Source organism: Trachemys scripta, chromosome 21 (genome assembly GCF_013100865.1).
Source record: "Trachemys scripta elegans isolate TJP31775 chromosome 21, CAS_Tse_1.0, whole genome shotgun sequence".
In the NCBI taxonomy this organism is placed as follows: Eukaryota; Metazoa; Chordata; order Testudines; family Emydidae; genus Trachemys; species Trachemys scripta.
Window position 1 is genome coordinate 346,450 of NC_048318.1, and position 19,057 is coordinate 365,506.

The following is a 19,057-nucleotide window of genomic DNA, read 5'->3' on the forward strand; positions in this document are numbered from 1 at the left end:
TGGAAGGGACCTCAGGAGGTCATCTAGTCCAACCCCCAGCTCAAAGTAGGATCAACGCCAACTAAATCATCCCAGCCAGGGCTTTGTCAAGCCTGATCTTAAAAACCTCTAAGGATGGAGATTCCACCACCTCCCTAGGTAACCCATTTCAGTGTTTCACCACCCTCCTAGTGAAAAAGTTTTTCCTAATATCCAACCTAAACCACCCCCACTGCAGCTTGAGACCATTACTCCTTGTTCTGTCATCTGCTACCACTGAGAACAGTCTAGACCCATCCTCTTTGGAACCCCCTTTCAGGTAGTTGAAAGCAGCTATCAAATCCCCCCTCATTCTTCTCTTCTGCAGACTAAACAATCCCAGTTCCCTCAGCCTCTCCTCATAAGTCATGTGCTCCAACCCCCTAATCATTTTTGTTGCCCTCCACTGGACTCTTTCCAATTTTTCCACATCCTTCTTGTAGTGTGGGGCCCAAAACTGGACACAGTACTCCAGATGAGGCCTCACCAATGCCGAATGGAGGGGAATGATCACATCCCTCTATCTGCTGGCAATGCTCCTACTTATACAGCCCAAAATGCTGTTAGCCTTCTTGGCAACAAGGGCACACTGTTGACTCATATCCAGCTTTTCGTCCACTGTAACTCCTCGGTCCTTCTCTGCAGAACTGCTGCCTAGCCACTCGATCCCTAGTCTGTAGCAGTGCATGGGATTCTTTCATCCTAAGGGCAGGACTCTGCACTTGTCCTTGTTGAACCTCATCAGTTTTCTTTTGGCCCAATCCTCTAATTTGTCTAGGTCCCTCTGTATCCTATCCTTACCCTCCAGTGTATCTACCACTCCTCCCAGTTTAGTGTCATCTGCAATCTTGCTGAGGGTGCAATCCATGCCATCCTCCAGATCATCAAGTGATCCATACCCTGTTGTCCACTCCTGTTTCTGGCAGTCACAGGCTAGGGACACCCAGAGCATGGGGTTGTGTTCCCGATGATCTTGGCTAATAGCCATTGATGGCCCTGTCCTCCATGAACTTATGTAATTCTTTTTTGAACTCTATTATCATTTTGACCTTCACAACATCTCCTGGCAATGAGTTCCACAGGTTGACTGTGTGTTGTGTGAAGAAGTACTTCCTTTTGCTTCTTTTAAATCTCTGCCTGTTAATTTCATTGGGTGACCCCTCATTCTTGTGTTATGTGAAGGAGTAAATAACACTTCTTTATTCACTTTCTCCACATCATTCATGATTTTATAGACCTCTATCATACGGGTATATGATATTTTTCATATTCATCTTATTCATCTCTTTTTCAAGATGAAAAGTTCTGGCCTTTTTAATCTTTCTTCATATGGAAGTTGTTCCATGTCCTTAATCATTTTTGTTGCCCTTCTCTGTACCTTTTCCAATTCTAGTATATCTTTTTTGAGATGGGGCAACCAGAACTGCCTACAGTATTAAAGGTGTGGATGTACCATGGACATATCTAGTGACATTATGATATTTTCTGACTTATCTATCCATTTCCTAACAGGTCATAACATTCTGTTAGCTTTTTTGACTGCCGCTGCACAGTGAGGAGATGTTTTCAAAGAACTATCCACAATGACTCCAAGATCTTTTCTGGAGTGGTAACAGCTAATTTAGATCCCTTAATTTTGTATAGATAGTTGGGATTATGTTTTCCAATGTGCATTACTTTGCATTTATCAACATTGAATTTAATCTGCCATTTTGTTGCCCAATCATCCAGTTTTGTGAGATCCCTTTGTAACTCTTCACAGTCTGTTTTGGATTTAATTATCCTGAGTAATTTTGTATTGTCTGCAAACTTTGTCACCTCACTGTTTACCCCCTTTTCCAGATCATTTATAAATATATTGAACACTGGTCACAGCACACCACTATTTACCTCTGGGTATTATTATTGGTAGAACAGTAGCAACAGCAGTAGATAAAGTTGTCTAGCACTCTTTGTTGAAAACTCTGTTTTCATTTACTTATAACTTTGCCAAACTTTAATGATTCAGGCTGAAAATTTCTACTCTGGATCTGTGCCAAGATTGATTTTTTTTTTAAGTTTCAGCAAAAAATGATTCAGTTGTTTCTGAGAACAAGATTATTGAAGAATAAGTTGTTTTGTCAGTGTTAAATATTTTCCCAACCATTTCCATGAACAGCTCTCTTGTCTCCATTGTTTTTAACAGATGTTTGAAATTTGGCAAGGGTCAGTTCATAGGTCAAAGGTGTTGCGCTCCTAAAAATATGTCCAGTTTTGTCTGAGTTATAAATCTCAGAAAATCACCATTTATACATGCCCAGTAATACTCGTTAAACACTTCCCCATTAATTTTCTGAAGGTTCTAACTATGCTGTGCATGTTCTCATGTCTCAGTGAGCCTCTTGCATTTTATGCATACAGCACATATAAAGCTAGATCTCCAGACAAGACACAGGCAAAAGACACCGTCCTCTTTCTTCTTAAATTACCCGTTGACATTGCTTGTCTATTCTTATAGTTAGGCAGTCTAATTACAATAGAGCATGGTCAATCATTATCTGCTGGAGGCGGGTGGCCTACTGTGTTTTCAATTTACATTTGTTTGCAAAAGTAGACAGCAAGGAGGAAAGCCAGAATTCAAAGAACTGTCTGGGGGTTGGGGTGAGCCACAGTCATTCCCTATCTCAGCTCCCCTTGAAGTTCAGTCCATGTGTCATTGTTGCTGGCCATCCAGAATACCTTGCAGTGAGAAACACACTGCCTGTTTCCCATTTTTTCCCTATCACAATCATCATATTTTCATCAATTATTTCTACTATCCCTGTGGCCATCATGGTGGTAGTGGTAGTTGTTGATTCTGTTGCGTCAGTGCCTTGGACCTGGTGTCTGGCTGCAGCCATTTTGTTTGGTCTAAAGTGCTATTTTTCCCCCCTCATTCCTTTTTGAGCAGACTGTGACTACCGGTCCGTTTGACTAAAGAGAGCTCTCTAATAGTTTCACCTGTGCTGCAAAACTCTTAATACTTAAAAATCCTCTTGTTAGTAGCTGATTTTTGGCTGCATCTAGAGGGGATGGAGTCAGAGATTGCATGAATTGCTGCAGCTTATCATGTTGAGCTTGGCTGGTAAATCCTTGTTATGAAGGAGCTGATTTTGCTGCTGCTTTGGTCATTCAGTCACACATAATGTAGTAGCTGGTGCACTGGTATTTCCATTTCCTTCATGGTCTTGTCTCTTGAATGTTGAAAAATTGGAAAGGGTTCAGAAAAGAGCTATAAGAATAATCTGAGGTCTGGAAACCCTGTGTTGTAGTAGAAGACTAAAGAACATCAATCTATTGAGTCTATACAAGAGAAGGTTAAGAGGTGACTTGATCACAGTCTACAAGTACCTACAGGGGAAAGAGATTTCTGAGAGCAGAGGGCTCCTTAAACTAGCAGACAAAAGTCCAATGGTTGGAAGTGGAAGCTAGACAAATTCAGACTAGAAATAAGACACTTTTTTTTTAAACAGCGAGGATAATCAGCAATTGGTTTCTCAGTCCCTGAAGTTTTCAAATCAAGAATGGATATCGTTCAAAAATATGCTATAGCTCAAACAGAAGTTATGGGTTTGATGCAGAATTTATTGGCTGAGGTTCTCTGGCCTGGGTTATGCAGGCAGTCAGACTAAATGATCATAATTGTCCTTCCTGGCTTTAAAATCTATGACTCTATGAATGTTGTTTCAGGGCTGTTTTGAACAGAGCATGCTGAGAGAATTCTTTCTTGAGGTGAGCCCTTCTTTCTTTTAGGCAGGGTTGGCCCCACCTGACATATATTAACACGTTTTTCTACTTTCAGGGTTTGGGATGCTTTAACGGAAAATTACATCTCATCGATCACTGAGGATTGGAGGGACCCCGATATCGAGGTGTTGAATGGCAATATTTCTGACTCAGAGGTACTTCCCAGACTCTATTTTTTGCATTACTTGTAAAAAAAAAAACACCACCCTACCAGGTTCTGAGACACCATTTGCAGTTTGATAAAGGAAGACTGTAAATGCATAAAATGATCTGATGTTCAGTTGCCATTCTGAGAAATAGGAATAATAGAATATGAGAATAGAGTGCCGGTCAGAGATTGGAACAGATCTCTCCCAAACTGCATGAATTTAGGTCACCATCCCTTGATAATTGAAAAGCATGTGTAATGTAGAACTATAAATGAAACAGCCTCATATGTATGTAATGGGTTTTTTTGTCAGCTAGGCTGTTGTTTGCTTGAGAGTGACATTGAGGATGTTTGTACCACCTTCCGCCATGACACAGTTAGAACAATGTAGAGCACAGACTTGCCAGCCTACCGAACAATGCAGCTAGTGATTGCTAATGTATACAGCACCTCACAGAGCACTTCAGAGAGCTCAGCTGGCCCAGTGCTTCAGAGGTGTCAGGGTTGCTGTAGTGCTCTTGTTTCTAGAGCTGGTCAAAAATGCGATTTTTATTCCGTGGTGAATTTCGACATTTCAGAATTTGTTTCTGTTCGGAATTAGAACAAAAAGTTAAAGTATCAAAAATGTCCACAGAAAGAAAAATTCCAAAGTTTAGATTCACAGGCTTTTTATGGTCCCTGCCAGGAAATTAGTTCCCAAATCCATAAGGATGTCGGAGGGTCAACCTACCCTGGCAAAAATGTCTGTTAATGCTTGGCACATGCTTTTAGCCCTGGTGTTGCTTAGAGCTACTGCTTCCGGACATCGGGTGGCAAAATCCATGAAAGTCAGTATGTACTGCTTTCCTCTGGGTGTCTTTTTCAGAAAAGGACCCAGAATATCCACAGCTACTTCCTGAAATGGGACCTCAATTATGGGGAGTGGCTGGAGAGGGGCTTTGACCTGGTCTTGGGGTTTTCCCACTTGTTGGCACACCTCACAAGACCGGACATAGGTAGAAACATCCTTGCCCATTCCCTCCCAGTGGAATGACCTCCCCAAAAGGTCTTTGGTCCTGTTCACCCCAGCATGGCCACTAGGATGATCGGGGGTTAAGCTCAAGAGCTTTACCTGGTACTTAGTTGGAACTACCTACTGTCTTTGAGGATGCCAGTGTTCCTGGTGACCACCTTGTATAAAAGTTCTCTTTCTACAACAAACCGGGATCCATTAGAAGAGCTGAGAGGTGGTGGGTTGCTCCATGCCACCGTCCAAGCTCCCTGGAGGCTTTTATCTGCTTCCTGCTCAGCCTGAAACTGTTCCCTTGATGCTGGAGACATCAGTCCCTCATTGGATTGTGGACTTTGGGTTGGTCCCTCTGGAAGCGATGTAGGTGATGGGGCTGTTTCCGTTGACTGTGAACCACTCTCCACTGGTGCACTATGTTGTATTTCAGGCTCCGGTGAGCCTCTTGCATAGGTTTATTTGCTGCTGCCAGAGCAGGCTCGGTGGTGCCCTTTGGCATTGGAGTTGTAGACAGGGTTGCAAGCGCTGGATTCAGTGCTGGCAATGGTTCTGGTGCTGGTTGCTCCGCCCATTCCAGTTCTGGGACTGGTTCTGTTTGGGTCTCTGGGACTGGATCCACTACGGCTGTTGCAGTCATTGGCAGGGAATCCGATTCCACCACCTCAGTTTGGGGCTCTGGTAACACAGATGGGACCCTGGTAGGCTCAGTAACAGGGATAGGTGTGAAGGCTTGCTTAGCCTGGCTGCGGGTGACCATTCCCACCCTCTTGGCTTGCTTCACATGGTTGGCCAAGTCTTACCCCAGCAGCATGGGAATGGGATAATCCTCATAGACTGCAAAAGTCCACATTCCTGACCAGCCCTTGTACTGGACAGGCAACTTGACTGTAGGCAAGATTAAAGAGTTTGACATGAAGGGTTGAATCGTTACTTGGGCCTCTGGGTTGATGGATTTGGGGTCCACTAAGGATTGGTGGATAGCTGACACCTGTGCTCCAGTGTCCCTCCATGCAGTAACCTTCTTCCCACCCACACTCACAGTTTCCCTTCGCTCTGAGGTTATCTGGGAGGCATCTCAGCCTGGGGACCCCTTTGGTGTGATTCTGGTGTAATGAACTGCAATCTGTGGGGATTCTTCAGGCAGTTGGCCTTCACATGCCCCAGCTCATTACATTTAAAACACCGTCCAGCTGACTGGTCACTGGGGCTAGATATTGGTGTGGTGGGATGATAAGGTGTTTGGGGTTTTCCTTGGGATGTAGGTGGGGATTGGGCTGCCCCCAGTGGTAGGATGTTGTCTCGGGTTTCCCCTTCTGATATCCGCTCCAACTGCTATTAGCTTTTTTCTTTTCCACCACCTCCACCCATTTGGTTCCGATTTCCCCCGCTTCAATTATAGTTTTGAGCTTTCCATCTAGGATGTACCTTTCTATTTCCTCAGGAACACCCTCTAAGAACTGCTCCATTTGCATTAGGAAAGACAGATCTTCCAGAGATCTAACGCTTGCTCCTGATATCCAGGCATCCCAATTTTTTACACTGTGGTAGGCATGTCGGGAAAATGCCATGTCTGGTTTCCACCTTAGGGCTCTGAACTACCGACGGGCATGCTTGGATGTTAGCCTCATTCTAATTCTGGCCTTTTTAAAAAAAAAAGTTTAGTAGCTGTTCATGTGTTCCTTAGGCATTTCAGCTGCCACCTCTGCTAAGGATCCACTAAGCTATGGCCTCGTCTCCACCATATACTGGTCTGTATAGATGCTGTACAAAAGTCAGGCCATTTTGAAATTTTCTAAGAAGGCCTCTGTATCATCGCCTACCTTATAGGTGGGAAATTTTTTGGAATGGGGAGCAGTACCTGGAGAAGGAATGTTAGGGTTATCTGGTAGACCCAGCTTAGCCATTTCCAGATGTAAGTGCTTCAGCTCTAACTCTGTAACCAAGAGTTTCGCCTCTGCCTCCAAGTGTTTTGCCTCCTTCCTCTCCTCCGTGTCCAACTCCAAGCGCTTTAAGGCCATTTGTCTTTCATGTTTTTTCTGCCTCTCTTCAGATTCCAATCTGGCTAATTCTAGTTTCTTTTGGACCTCACTTTCTCTCATCCTAGCCTTCCTCCGCTTAGCCTAGCCCAGGGGTCGGCAACCTTTCAAAAGTGGTGTGCCGAGTCTTCATTTATTCACTCTGATTTAAGGTTTTGCGTGCCAGTAATACATTTTAACATTTTTAGAAGGTCTCTTTCTATAAGTCTATAATATATAACTAAACTATTGCTGTATGTAAAGTAAATAAGGTTTTTAAAATGTTTAAGAAGCTTCATTTAAAATTAAATTAAAATGCAGAGCCCCCTGGACCGGTGGCCAGGACCCGGGCAATGTGAGTACCACTGAAAATCAGCTCGCGTGCCGCCTTCGGCATGAGTGCCATAGGTTGCCTACTCCTGGCCTAGCCTAACCCGAGAGCTAGAAAGAAAAAAAAAACAGCTTGTGAATTCCCTTGCAGGAACTTAACTACTCTGCACTCAGGCAAAGAAAATAAACTCCAGCTGCTCTCAGCTTAAAAAAAAAAAAAGTGTCCTTTTAAAAAAAAAACCTCCCTGGTTTTCAAGCAGCCAAAAGAAAAAATGTGTCCTTTTAAAATCCTGAGGTCTGTGCTTCTGGTTCAAAATGATCCCACTGCACTGCCACCATGTCAGGGTTCTCTCTTCACTCTGAACTCTGGGATACGGATATGGGGACCCACATGAAAGACCCTCTAAGCTTATTTCTACCAGCTTAGGTTAAAACTTCCCCAAGACACAAATCCTTTCCTTGTCCTTGAACGGTATTGCTGCCACCACCAAGTGATTTCGACAAAAATCCAGGAAAAAGGGCCACTTGGAGTCCCTGTTTCCCCAAAATATTCCCCCAAGCCTCTTCACCCCCTTTCCTGGGGAGGCTTGAGAATAATATACCTACCAATTGGTTACAAAGTGAGCACAGACCAAACCCCTGGGGTTTTAGGACACTGAAAATCAATCAGGTTCTTAAAAGAAGAATTTTATTTAAAAAAAAGGAAAAGAATCACACTTGCAAAATCAGGATGGAGGGTAACTTTACCAGGTAAATAAAAAGATTTAAAACACAGAGGATTCCCCTCTAGGCTTAGCTTCAAAGTCACAAAAAACAGGAATAAAACTTACTCTTAGCATAGGGAAAATTCACAAGCTAAAACAAAAGATAATCTAACGCATTTTCTTGCCTTACCTTACAATTTCTGTAATTTTAGATGCTCATTTCAGGTATGTTTTTAGGAGATTTTTTTTCCTGTCTGGTCTCTCTCTCTGTCCAGCAAGGGAATAAACAAAGAGAGCCCAAACAAAACCTCTCTCCCCCGCGTCACGGAGTTTGCGGGAAACAAGGCCCTGCACCCCCGGCTTCCTGGTATTCACCGTGACTCTCAGCCAGACAGTAGAACAGAAGGTTTATTAGACGACAGGAACACAGTCCAAACCAGAGCTTGTAGGCATAAACAGGACCCCTTAGTCAGGTCCTTCTGAAGGATAGGGATCTTAGACCCCAGCCTTGGGGTTCCCTCTGATTCCCTAGCCAGCCCAAAACTGAAAACTCTACTGCAGTCATCTCACTCCACCTGCAGACAGTCCCAGTAAAACTAGATGACCTTCCCAGGTCAATCCGCCCCACTCCTTACTGCGTCATACCCCCCCACCCAGATTTGAAAGTATCTTCTTTCCTTATTGGTCCTTTTGGTCAGGTGCCAACCAGGTACCAGGTTATTTGAGCTCTTAACCCCTTACAGATAAAGGGATTCTGCACCCCTGGCCAGGAAGGATTTTATGTTACTGCATACATAAAGGTTGTTACCCTTCCCTTTAGATTTATGACAAAGGGTGCCAAAATACAAGTACACCCAGGACACCATTTTCCCTAAGGTTGGCCCTGGCCACCACCCATTTTTTCATTATAGATGGAAATGGAGCAAAACAGGAATGCAACTGGGAGTAAATGTCGCAAAGTCAACAACGAAAACTGAGTTTTTAACCCAAACTGGATAGAGAGCTTTTATTATGCCACGCCATCTAAATGCAAAACCTTTGTGTTTAATATGTCAAACAATGGTATCCATCTGTAAGGTCATCAAGGTGAGGCACCACTTTGAATCAAAGCACTGTAATTTCAACATGGCCTATCCTCCTGGCAGCGTTGCAAGATGTGACAAAACTGCAAGTCTTTGTATCACACTTCAAATGTCAGTCTCACAACATCAGTCACTGCCCAGGGAAAAGAGCAGCTGCTTCTATTTTAATGTGGGTACTAGCTAAAAAGAAAAATCCTCTGCTGGATGCTGTGCTTGTGAAGGAATGCACATTAGAAATGCGGGAGAAGCTTTTTGCTGGAGATAAAAACAAAGATGACATTGTGAACAGTATGAAGCAAGTTTCCCTGTCTGATTCCATGGGAGTGTAAAGAATGGAGGTAGTTTACAAGGATTGTTTGTCAGTACTGCTTTCTGATGTAAAAAATACTCTTGCAGTGGACAATTCAAGCGATTTACAGGACACTGCCTAGTTATTGCTGTTTGTTAGATTTTATGATGGTGAAATTTTCAAGGAAGAAATTTTGTGCTTAATACTCTAACCCTTCTGCCAGTCAGAGTTGGCAGCAACAAGGGACAGGTTCAGTATCTAGGGGTTCCTTTACAACAATACAACACAAAACTGGCTTGAGCCCCCACCCAGTGACCTGGGACAATTACACACCAAACCCTGGGCACCTCTAATAGGCAATACTTCCCCTCTCGCAAGCCCAGAGTCTGAGTATAGCAAAGAAACATTTATTGAAAGGAGGGAAGTAACCTGGCATTAAATTGAGAAAACACCACAAACAGGGTTCATAAACATAAACTATGAGCAAAAGACCCACACCCAAGTAAGCTGGACAATGTCCTTTTCCTTTAGTTTCTTAAGTCCAGCAACCAAAACTTCCTTTAACGTGCCCCTCCCTTCTCTACACCTCACTCACAGTTGTTGTCCTTGGTCAGTGCAGACCTAGAGTTCAGAGGTGCATCTGCAGAGTTCACCTCCCATCCTGGGTGAAGAGGGGGGCAAGAAGGCACCTTACTCGCTCAGCTGCCTGGGCACTCGCTCGCCGCTCCTCTTCACCAGCAACCCTGCAGTCTGATCAGTGCTCCGTGCTTCTCTGCCAGCCCATCGGCCAGATGTCTTCAGGTCCCACCACTTAATACCACTCTCAGTGATTTTAGCTGTTAGTGGGGGAGCCTCACTGCTGGTGAACACTGGGCAGTCTCTTGCATCAGAGACACTGTGTCAAAGCATGTCTAATGCTTAGACCTAGATATCAGTGATTTCAGCTCTGCAGGGTGTAGCAAGATTCTCCATTGAATCTTAATCAGTTTTGTTATTACACAGACATGAGAGGAAGAATCAAATGGTGTCTGGGGCCCTTAAGCAGGACCCACACCACCAGGCACAAGTGCCAGTCCCCCACCCTCTCTGAACTCACTGGGCTTTGGAACCCATGTCCAAAGTGAGTGCTGTTTAGTTGAGGGTGAGTCCCTCAATCAGGGTACACCAAGCACAGTTCTGCTACCATTGATTCACACAACAAGGATAACAACCCTTTATAACTCCTGTCCCAATACAAGGAGACTGGGGATCCAACACCAGCCAAAATATCCCAATATCTAGGTTGGATATTAGGAAAAACTATTTCATTAGGAGGGTGGTGAAGCATTGGAATGGGTTATCTAGGGAGGTGGTGGAATCTCCGTCCTTAGAGGTTTTTAAGGCCGGCTTGAAAAAGCTCTGGCTGGGATGATTTAGTTGGGGTTGGTCCTGCTTTGAGCAGGGGGTTGAACTAGATCATCTCCTGAGGTCACTTCCAATTGTAATCTTCTATGATTCTATGAAAAATGATCATTTGGGCAAGCAACCCTATCGTGCTGAGCACCTAGGCAGGGTGGGTGTGCCCATACAAACAAGATCAGATCCTGAAGTCCTCTTTCCCAGCTCATCACTAGATGTCAGGGGAGAGCTCATTCAGACTGTGCTTACATCAGCATTAGAAACCTACACCACAGGAGAGATAATTTTTGAAAAGGTAAAGGGCTTTTTTGAAAAAAGTGGTTTAGATCTGCAGAAAGTAAACTTGCTTGTTACAGAAAGAGTTGCCTTCCATGACAGGGAAAGAGAAGGGTTTTGCTTCACGTTTGGCAGGGATACACTAACTATTCTACACTGCATCATTCAGCAGTGTCACTACAGCAAGTGTCACATCATTCAGCAGTGTTACTACAGCAAGTTAAAAAAAGTATGGATTGGCTGAATGGACTATAAAATGCATAGAAATCTGGCTAGATTGTCAGGCTCAACGGGTAGTGATCAATGGCTCGATGTCTAGTTGGCAGCAGGTATCAAGCAGAGTGCCCCAGGGGTTGGTCCTGGGGCCAGTTTTGTTCAACATCTTTATTAATGATCTGGATGATGGGATGAAGTGCACCCTCAGCAAGTTTGCAGATGACACTAAACTGGGGGGAGAGGTCGGTATGCTGGAGGGTAGGGATAGGGTCCAGAGTGACCTAGACAACTTGGAGGATTGGGCCAAAAGAAACTTGATGAGGTTCAACAAGGACAAATGCAGAGTCCTGCACTTAGGAAGGAAGAATCCCATGAACTGCTATAGGCTGGGGACCAACTGGCGAAGCAGCAGTTCTGCAGAAAAGGACCTGAGGATTACAGTGGACGAGAAGCTTGATATGAGTCAGCAGTTTGCCGTTGTTGCCAAGAAGGCCAATGGCATATTGGGCTGTATTAGTAGGAGCATTGCCAGCAGATCGAGGGAAGTGATTATTCCCCTCTGTTTGGCACTGTTGAGGCCACATCTGGAGTATTGCATCCAGTTTTGTTCCCCCACTACAGAAGGGATGTGGACAAATTGGAGAGAGTCCAGCGAAGGCAACGAGGGTGATGAAGCACTGGAATGGGTTACCTAGGGAGGTGGTGGAATCTCTGTCCTTAGAGGTTTTTAAGGCCCGGCTTGACAAAGCCCTGGCTGGGATGATTTAGTTGGTGTCAGTCCTGCTTTGAGCAGGGGATTGGACTAGATGACCTCCTGAGGTCTCTTCCAACCCTAATCTTTTATGATTCTACGATTCACCAGACTGTCCTGTGCAATAAATTGTCTGGTGACTTGAAAAAAACCCAATAGATTGTGACAGACCCAGACCAGTGGGGTACAGGAGTCTGGTAGAGGGCAAATATACTGGTCACTGGATAAGTAGTTTTCTGTTCTCTGAGTGACCAAAGCAGGGGCTGTACTAGAGTAATCAGGAACCTGCTAGAACCAGTTAAGGCAGGCAGGCTAATTAGGACACCTGGAGCCAATTAAGAAGAAGCTGCTAGAATCAATTAAGGCAGGCTAATCAGGGCACCTGGGTTTTAAAAGGAGCTCACTTCAGTTTGTGGTGCAAGTGTGAGGAGCTGGGAGCAAGAGGCGCAAGGAGCTGAGAGTGAGAGGGCGTGCTGCTGGAGGACTGAGGAGCACAAGGAGGAAGGTCCTGTGGTGAGAATAACGAAGGTGTTTGGAGGAGACCATGGGGAAGTAGCCCAGGGAGTTGCAGCTGTTACAGGAGGCACTATAGACAGCTGCAGTCCACAGGGCCCTGGACTGGAACCCGGAGTAGAGGGCGGGCCCGGGTTCCCCCCAAACCTCCCAATTGACCTGGACTGTGGGTTCTTCCAGAGGGGAAGGTCTCTGGGCTGTTCCCCAACCCACATGGTGAATCTCTGAGGAAAGAAAATCCGCCAATAAGTGCCAATAAGTGCAGGGCCCACTAAGATAGAGGAGGAACTTTGTCACAAGATATTGTGATGAGATTAGTGAACTACATACACTCAACTTCTAGCTTGCAACATCATCTTTTTAAAGCATCATCTTTTTAAAGACATTTCAGACGAATACAATGACCTGTTGCAGCACAAAGATATTCGCTGGTTTATTAGGGGGCGCATGTTAGAGAGCTTTGGTGCGCTTCAAAAAGAAATAATTGAATTTCTTTTAAATCACAAGACCAACAAATCTTTCAAGTTTCTAGAAATTATGAATAACGTCCCCTCTATGTCACACGTAGCTTTTCTGTGTGATATTACTGGTCACTTGAATTCCCTCAACTTGCAGCTCCAAGGCTGTTCAAGCAGCATGGGGGATATCTGTTTGAAAAAGTATGTGCCTTTTAGAGGAATCTTGAAATCTTTCAGACACACTTAACATGTGTTTTCCCACATTGCATGTTGTTGGTACAAATGAAACTTTGATGAAAACACTGCAAGAATTCCTAAACATTAAGATGACAAATTTTAAAATGTGATTTGAGAATTTTAAAATTCCAAAGGATTTGCTTTTATTTGTTCGTGATCTATTTGTTTTCTCGGCCGATGGACCTTGCCCTTCTGGAGCAAAGAACAGTCTTAATTTAACTGATGAAGGTGCCTTTCAATTAGAAATTGTAAAGCTCCAGAGATCAGATGTCTTGAAGGCAAAATTCAGAGAAGCGGGACTTTGGGATTTCTCAACTCAATATGCTGACCAGTTTCAGAATAGCCAGAATCTAGCCAACTATCTTTTAACAATGTTCAGATCAACATAACTCTGCAAATCTGGATTTTCTACCATGAACAGTATAAAAAAACCAACACCACAATCACCTGACGGACGAGCATCTTCACCAGTGCATGCGCGTTGCCCTGACGTCCTACAAACCACTCTTCACAAAGTTTGCCAGGGATCATCGCTGTCACCTCTCCCATTAAAGATTGCCACAAACATAGGTAATAATGTTGATTTATAAACTTTGTTAAAAGATAGAAACACTAATACTTATGTTTTAATTAAGGTCTTTATTGGCAGCTGAACTTTTTTGTCAGACTCCTGTGCAAATGGCCCACCTCTTGTCATAAAATTCTCAAATCGGCCTGCAGGTAGAGCTAATTGAATATCACTTTTGTAGGGAGTAGATTTATAGATTTTAGATCCAGAAGGTGTAGTAGAGAGAGAGAGAGCCTGGAGCACTGGACCTGGTGCAAGATCTAAGTCCTGAACCAAAGACTGTGAACCAAACTCAGATGCTTACAAATTCACTGTCCAGTACATGAACTTGGCAAAGTTGTGGCTAGTGTACTAGGCACTAGATATTTACGTAACTTTATTCCAGTTAGTACAGATACATCTAGTACAATGAATAGGGATGTTTTATTCAAGATATCAGGAACAAGAGGAGGTAGCAAATAGATGTCATAAAATATATAAATTGGTGCATAAGTTGTGTATTCCAGTTGTTTGCCTCAGCCTCTAAATGTCAGGGTACTGGGCCTTATCCCTTTGTCCAGCCTAGGGGACAGCGGAGAGTCTCGCCATTCACTAAGCTGAGTCTATTGTAATGAGCATACATGTGTTAGTGTAACAGTAGATACTGATCCAGGGAGCTAGTACCATTCTTCATTGACAATAAACCTGGCTGAGCATCTTTGCCACCGAACCGTGCCTGTGGTCCTCCTTTATGAATAACGCCGAGCTCTGCTGAACTAACACACGGCACTATCTTCAAGGACAGAAGCACTGAGCAGCCTAAACTGCGTTACCAAGGCAACAGAATTCCAGTCTTCAACATTCATCAGCACTGGGTAGTACTACTGAGATTTGCTAAACCAGCCATCTGCACAGAGCTGGACAGCACACTGAAAGAACACACCTGCACAAGCCAACAACTGACAACACCATTGTGATAATTTAGTGATAATCTAGTCTGATCTCTTCATAACACAGGCCTCAGTACTTCCCTGAATTAATTCTTGCTTCAAGACCAATAGCTGTGGTTGAATTAGCAGCAGATCTTTTAGAAAAACATCCAATCTTGACTTAAAAATTGCAAGTGATGGAGAATCCACAAAACATTCTGTACGTTTTTTTCCCCCAGGGATTAATTATGCTTAATGTTAAAAAATGACACCTTATTTCCGGTCTGAATTTCTAAAATTCCAGCCACTGGATCTTGTTATAGCTTTGTCAGCTAGACTGAAGAGCCCTCCATTATAAAGTTTCTGTTCCGCATGTAGATACTTATTGTGACATCCTCCAGGGTGCAATCCAGGCAGTAGGACTCCTATGCCCCCTTAATTCTCCAATCTGGAACTATGCCCTGCTTTGCTGTGAGAGGTGACACTGCTACCCGCCCCAGCCTCCAGCATGCAAGTCACCCCCAGACATATATCAAAGTGCTATGCCCAGCCACGTTTGAATTACAGGTAGGGCAACACCCACATATCCCTAGTCTCAGCCTTGCACCCAGAAATGTGCCATCTTGCACTCTTCAGTCACTCGACATTGCAAGCTCATAAATTAGTTCACTACTCCATCAAAGAGAAACGAATATGCACCAGCCTTTGTGATGAGTAGATTCCCCAAAAACTTCAGCCAATAAACACTGATCAATATTAAGTATAAGTGGTGAATATTGGGGTTACAGAGTGCTTTTTTGAGTTACAGCGTGTCACACTTATATGATCATGTCATCGCTTAACCTTCCCTTTGATAAGCTAAATCGATTGAGCTCACTGTGTCTCTCGCTGTAAAGCATGGTGTTTTCCAATCCTTTAATCATACTTGTGGCTCTTGTCTGAACCCTCTCCAATGTTTTGACATTCATTTTGAAGTGTAGACACCAGAACTGTACATAGTATTCCCATAGCAGTTGTACTAGTGCCAGATATACTGGTAATATTACCCTGTTACTCCTCCTCGATTCTCCCACTTATAAATCCATGGAAAGCCTTAGCCCTTTTACCCACAGTTTTGCACTGGGAGCTCATGTTCATCTGACTGTCCATCATGACTCTCACTGTTTCCCAGGATAGGGCCCCCCATCCTGTAACTGTGGCCTATATTTTTTTGTTCCTAGATGTATGATCTTTCATTTGGCCATATTGAAATACATATTGTTTGACGGCTCCCAGCTACAATCGCTACATAACAGTGATTTGTCCTCTTCTTTATTTATCCCCCAACCTTTCTATCACCTGCAAACTTTATTAATGATGATTTTATGTTTTTTTCCACACTTGTATGTTTGTTAAAAATCACATCACTTTTCGTAGTCACCCAGGTAGCTACTAAGTGTGCTGTGATATTAACAAATATACAAATATCACTCTCAAAGGGGGAGGCAGCATTATTTTTATTAATGAGTCTGCCAAAAAACCCTACAAATATAAATTACAGTGATTTGGATGTGTATATCTGTGAATATTTAATTGTTTTTCCTAATGTTAATTAAGTATTTTAGGAAAAAGTGTCAGTGTGGCCATCAGTGAGAGTTGGTGGCTGCACTCTGAGGCCACCAAAAATTTTGTTGAGAGAACCCCTGGACTAGAGGATCATAATGGTCCCTTCTGACCTTGGAGTCTATGAGACTACCAAAAGAATAGATACATTGCTACCCTTGGTGTAAGGTAGAGAGCTGGCCTCTGTCTCTCTCTTTTGTACCTGGTTGGATGCTGGTAGTTTGTGTTTCCCACTGTAACTTGCAAGCCCTCTGTCTTTTATATACTCCTGTGGGAATTCTGCACCACTGCATGGGGGCTGAATTTATATCCCGGGTAGATTTCTTTGCTTCCCTTCAGAAAAATGACTTGCTCATGGGGAAGCAAAAAGAAGCTGCAAAAGCAGTCATGCATCTCTCCCCATCAGACTCACCCCCCGTCCACCCAACCCCCATGCATCCAGACACCCCTATCCCCCTACCCCACCACTGAGCCTCACACCCTAGAACCACCTCTCAAGCAAACCGCCTGCACCAGAACTCCCACACTGCGAAGCCTCACCCCCTGCAGCCAAAGCCCCCCACACCCAGACCCCCCGCCCACCAAACTCCCCACACCCGGTCCTCCCCAGCCCCACCTGATCTGGTGACTCCTACCCTGTGCTGGGCTCACCTGCTAGTCCTAGCTAGGCTGGGGGTGGGGGAGGTGTGCACTTCCCTGTATGGAGCAACCAGGGCTGGGGTCAGGGCCGGGTCAGGGGCACCCCCAGAAATCTCCCATGGTTCTGCATGCCTCCCTTGCTTCCTGCCCCCATTGCACCTCAGCTGTGGGGGAGGGGGTCACTGTACAGAGAGCTGCTCCCCCTTCTGCCCAACCCCTGTGCATACAGACCCCCCCATACCCAGACCCCCCACCAAGCCCCACCCCCTCTGCATCTGGACCTCCATCCCTGCACACAGACCATGTCCTGCTGAGCCCCTCCTCCCCCTCCTCCGCAGCCACACCATCCCCTGCTGAGCCCCCCACACTCAAACTCCCACCCTGACGAGCCCTGATGCACCTGGATGACCCCATGAACCCTCTGCATCTGGATCCCCACCTCAACCATCTGTATCTGGATTCCAACCGCCAAGCCCCATTCTCTCAGCACCCAGACCCCTTGCTGAGCCACCCAGATCACCCGCTGAGCCCCATCCCACCACACCCAGACCCTCCCCACTGAGCCCCAACCACCTTTACCTGAACCCCCCTGCAGAGTCCCATTGCCCATGCACCCGAAACCCCCAAAATGAGCCCTCGTTGACCCAGATTCCTCTACACACATCCAGACCCTGCACAGAGCCACCCACATGAGATTGCCCCACACAGAACCCCACACCTGGATCCCCCCACATTAAGCCCCCCCACACTTGGACCCTGCCAGGATGACTCTGTCTGCCCACACCTAATGCGCCTGGCACGGAGTTGCTAATCCTGGTGAGTTGCTTCATCTGCTGCTACTACTGAGGGAATTCTGCACCAAAAAATTAAAAATTCTGTACACAATATTTTAAAATTCTGCAAATGTTATTTGTCAATAAATAAATACAGAGGCTCCAGCATGGCAGTGAAGAGCGCAGGCCACTGGCTGCATGGAGGTGGGAGATCAGCTTGCAACCCTCCCCCCAGCCCTGGGATACAGCCCTCTGGGGCAGGCCTGGCCCTTGCGCTAATTCCAATCACTGTTAAAATTTTGCAACCTATTCCCCCCAGTCTTAATTTGTCTAGTTTCAACTTCCAGCCACTGTATTTTAGAAATCTTCAGAAATATCTTTGTTCACGAAGTTAAAGTGCCATTTACTATCAGAAATCTTCTCCCCATGTAATTATCTAAGGCTTGTGTTAAATCCACTCTTAATCTTCTCTTTGATAAAATAGATTGAACTTCTTAAATCTTTCACTGTTAGGCAGGTTTCCAGACCTCAAATCTCTTGTGTGACTCTTTTCTGAACCCTCTTCAATTTTTCAACCTTTTTTTGAAGTATGGAAACTAGAACCAAGGGCACTGGAACCTTTGCAGAAGGGGGGCACCAGTGCTGGGGAGAGGCCGTGGGCCACTATGCCCTTTTTACATGGGTGTAGTTTGGGGGGCAAAGGATGATGTTGCCTCTTGCAAACTGCAAGCCTTGGGTAAGCATGGAGTGGTACCAGCAGGGGTTACGCTTTTGTGGTGGTGAGCTGATCACCAGTATCAACTGTAGTCCTACTCAATATTTCCACTTTAACCCTGTTATTGTATTTAGGGTTACCATTCGTCCGGATTCCCCCAGACATGTCCGGATTTTTGAACTAAAAATAGCATCCGGGGGGGAATTTGTTAATGTCCGGACTTCCCTTCCCCCCCCCCCCCATGCAGAGCACGTGCGGCTAACAGGGCAGCCGGATGGTGCCACTTACATGGGGCTCCGACAGCGAGAGAGAGTCCCTCCTCCACTTCCCCCTCCTCCCGCTGCAGCATAGCTCACTCCCTCCCTCCCTCCCTCCCTGCATTTGCCTCCGGCAGTCTGGAGCTCCTCCCCCGCTGCTGCCCAGCGTGCCGGGAGAACGGCTCAGACTCAGCAAGCTCCCAGAGAGACCTTAGGCGAACCGAAGGCCAACGACAAGGGAGCCAGGGGATCGGAGAAGGGGCAGGGAGGTTCTGGAGGGGGCAGTCAAGAGACGGGGGGGTCGGGAGTTCGGGGGGGGGGGTTTCTGGGAGGGGGGTGTGGATAAGGTTTTGGGCAGTCAGGGTCCGGGTAGGGGGTAGGGTCCTGGG

At 45.3% G+C, this 19,057-nt stretch overlaps 1 protein-coding gene across 4 annotated transcripts in view; it reads left to right on the forward strand.

Moving 5' to 3' along the window:
- The window catches only part of FEZ1 (fasciculation and elongation protein zeta 1), a 152,224-nt gene that overhangs the window by 25,077 nt on the left and 108,090 nt on the right, over window positions 1-19,057 (forward strand). For all 4 annotated transcript variants that reach the window (XM_034754586.1, XM_034754583.1, XM_034754584.1 and 1 more), the window contains exon 3: window positions 3,839-3,938. In XM_034754586.1, the coding sequence (XP_034610477.1) occupies window positions 3,839-3,938 (100 nt within the window). The remainder of the gene's footprint in view (window positions 1-3,838; window positions 3,939-19,057) is intronic.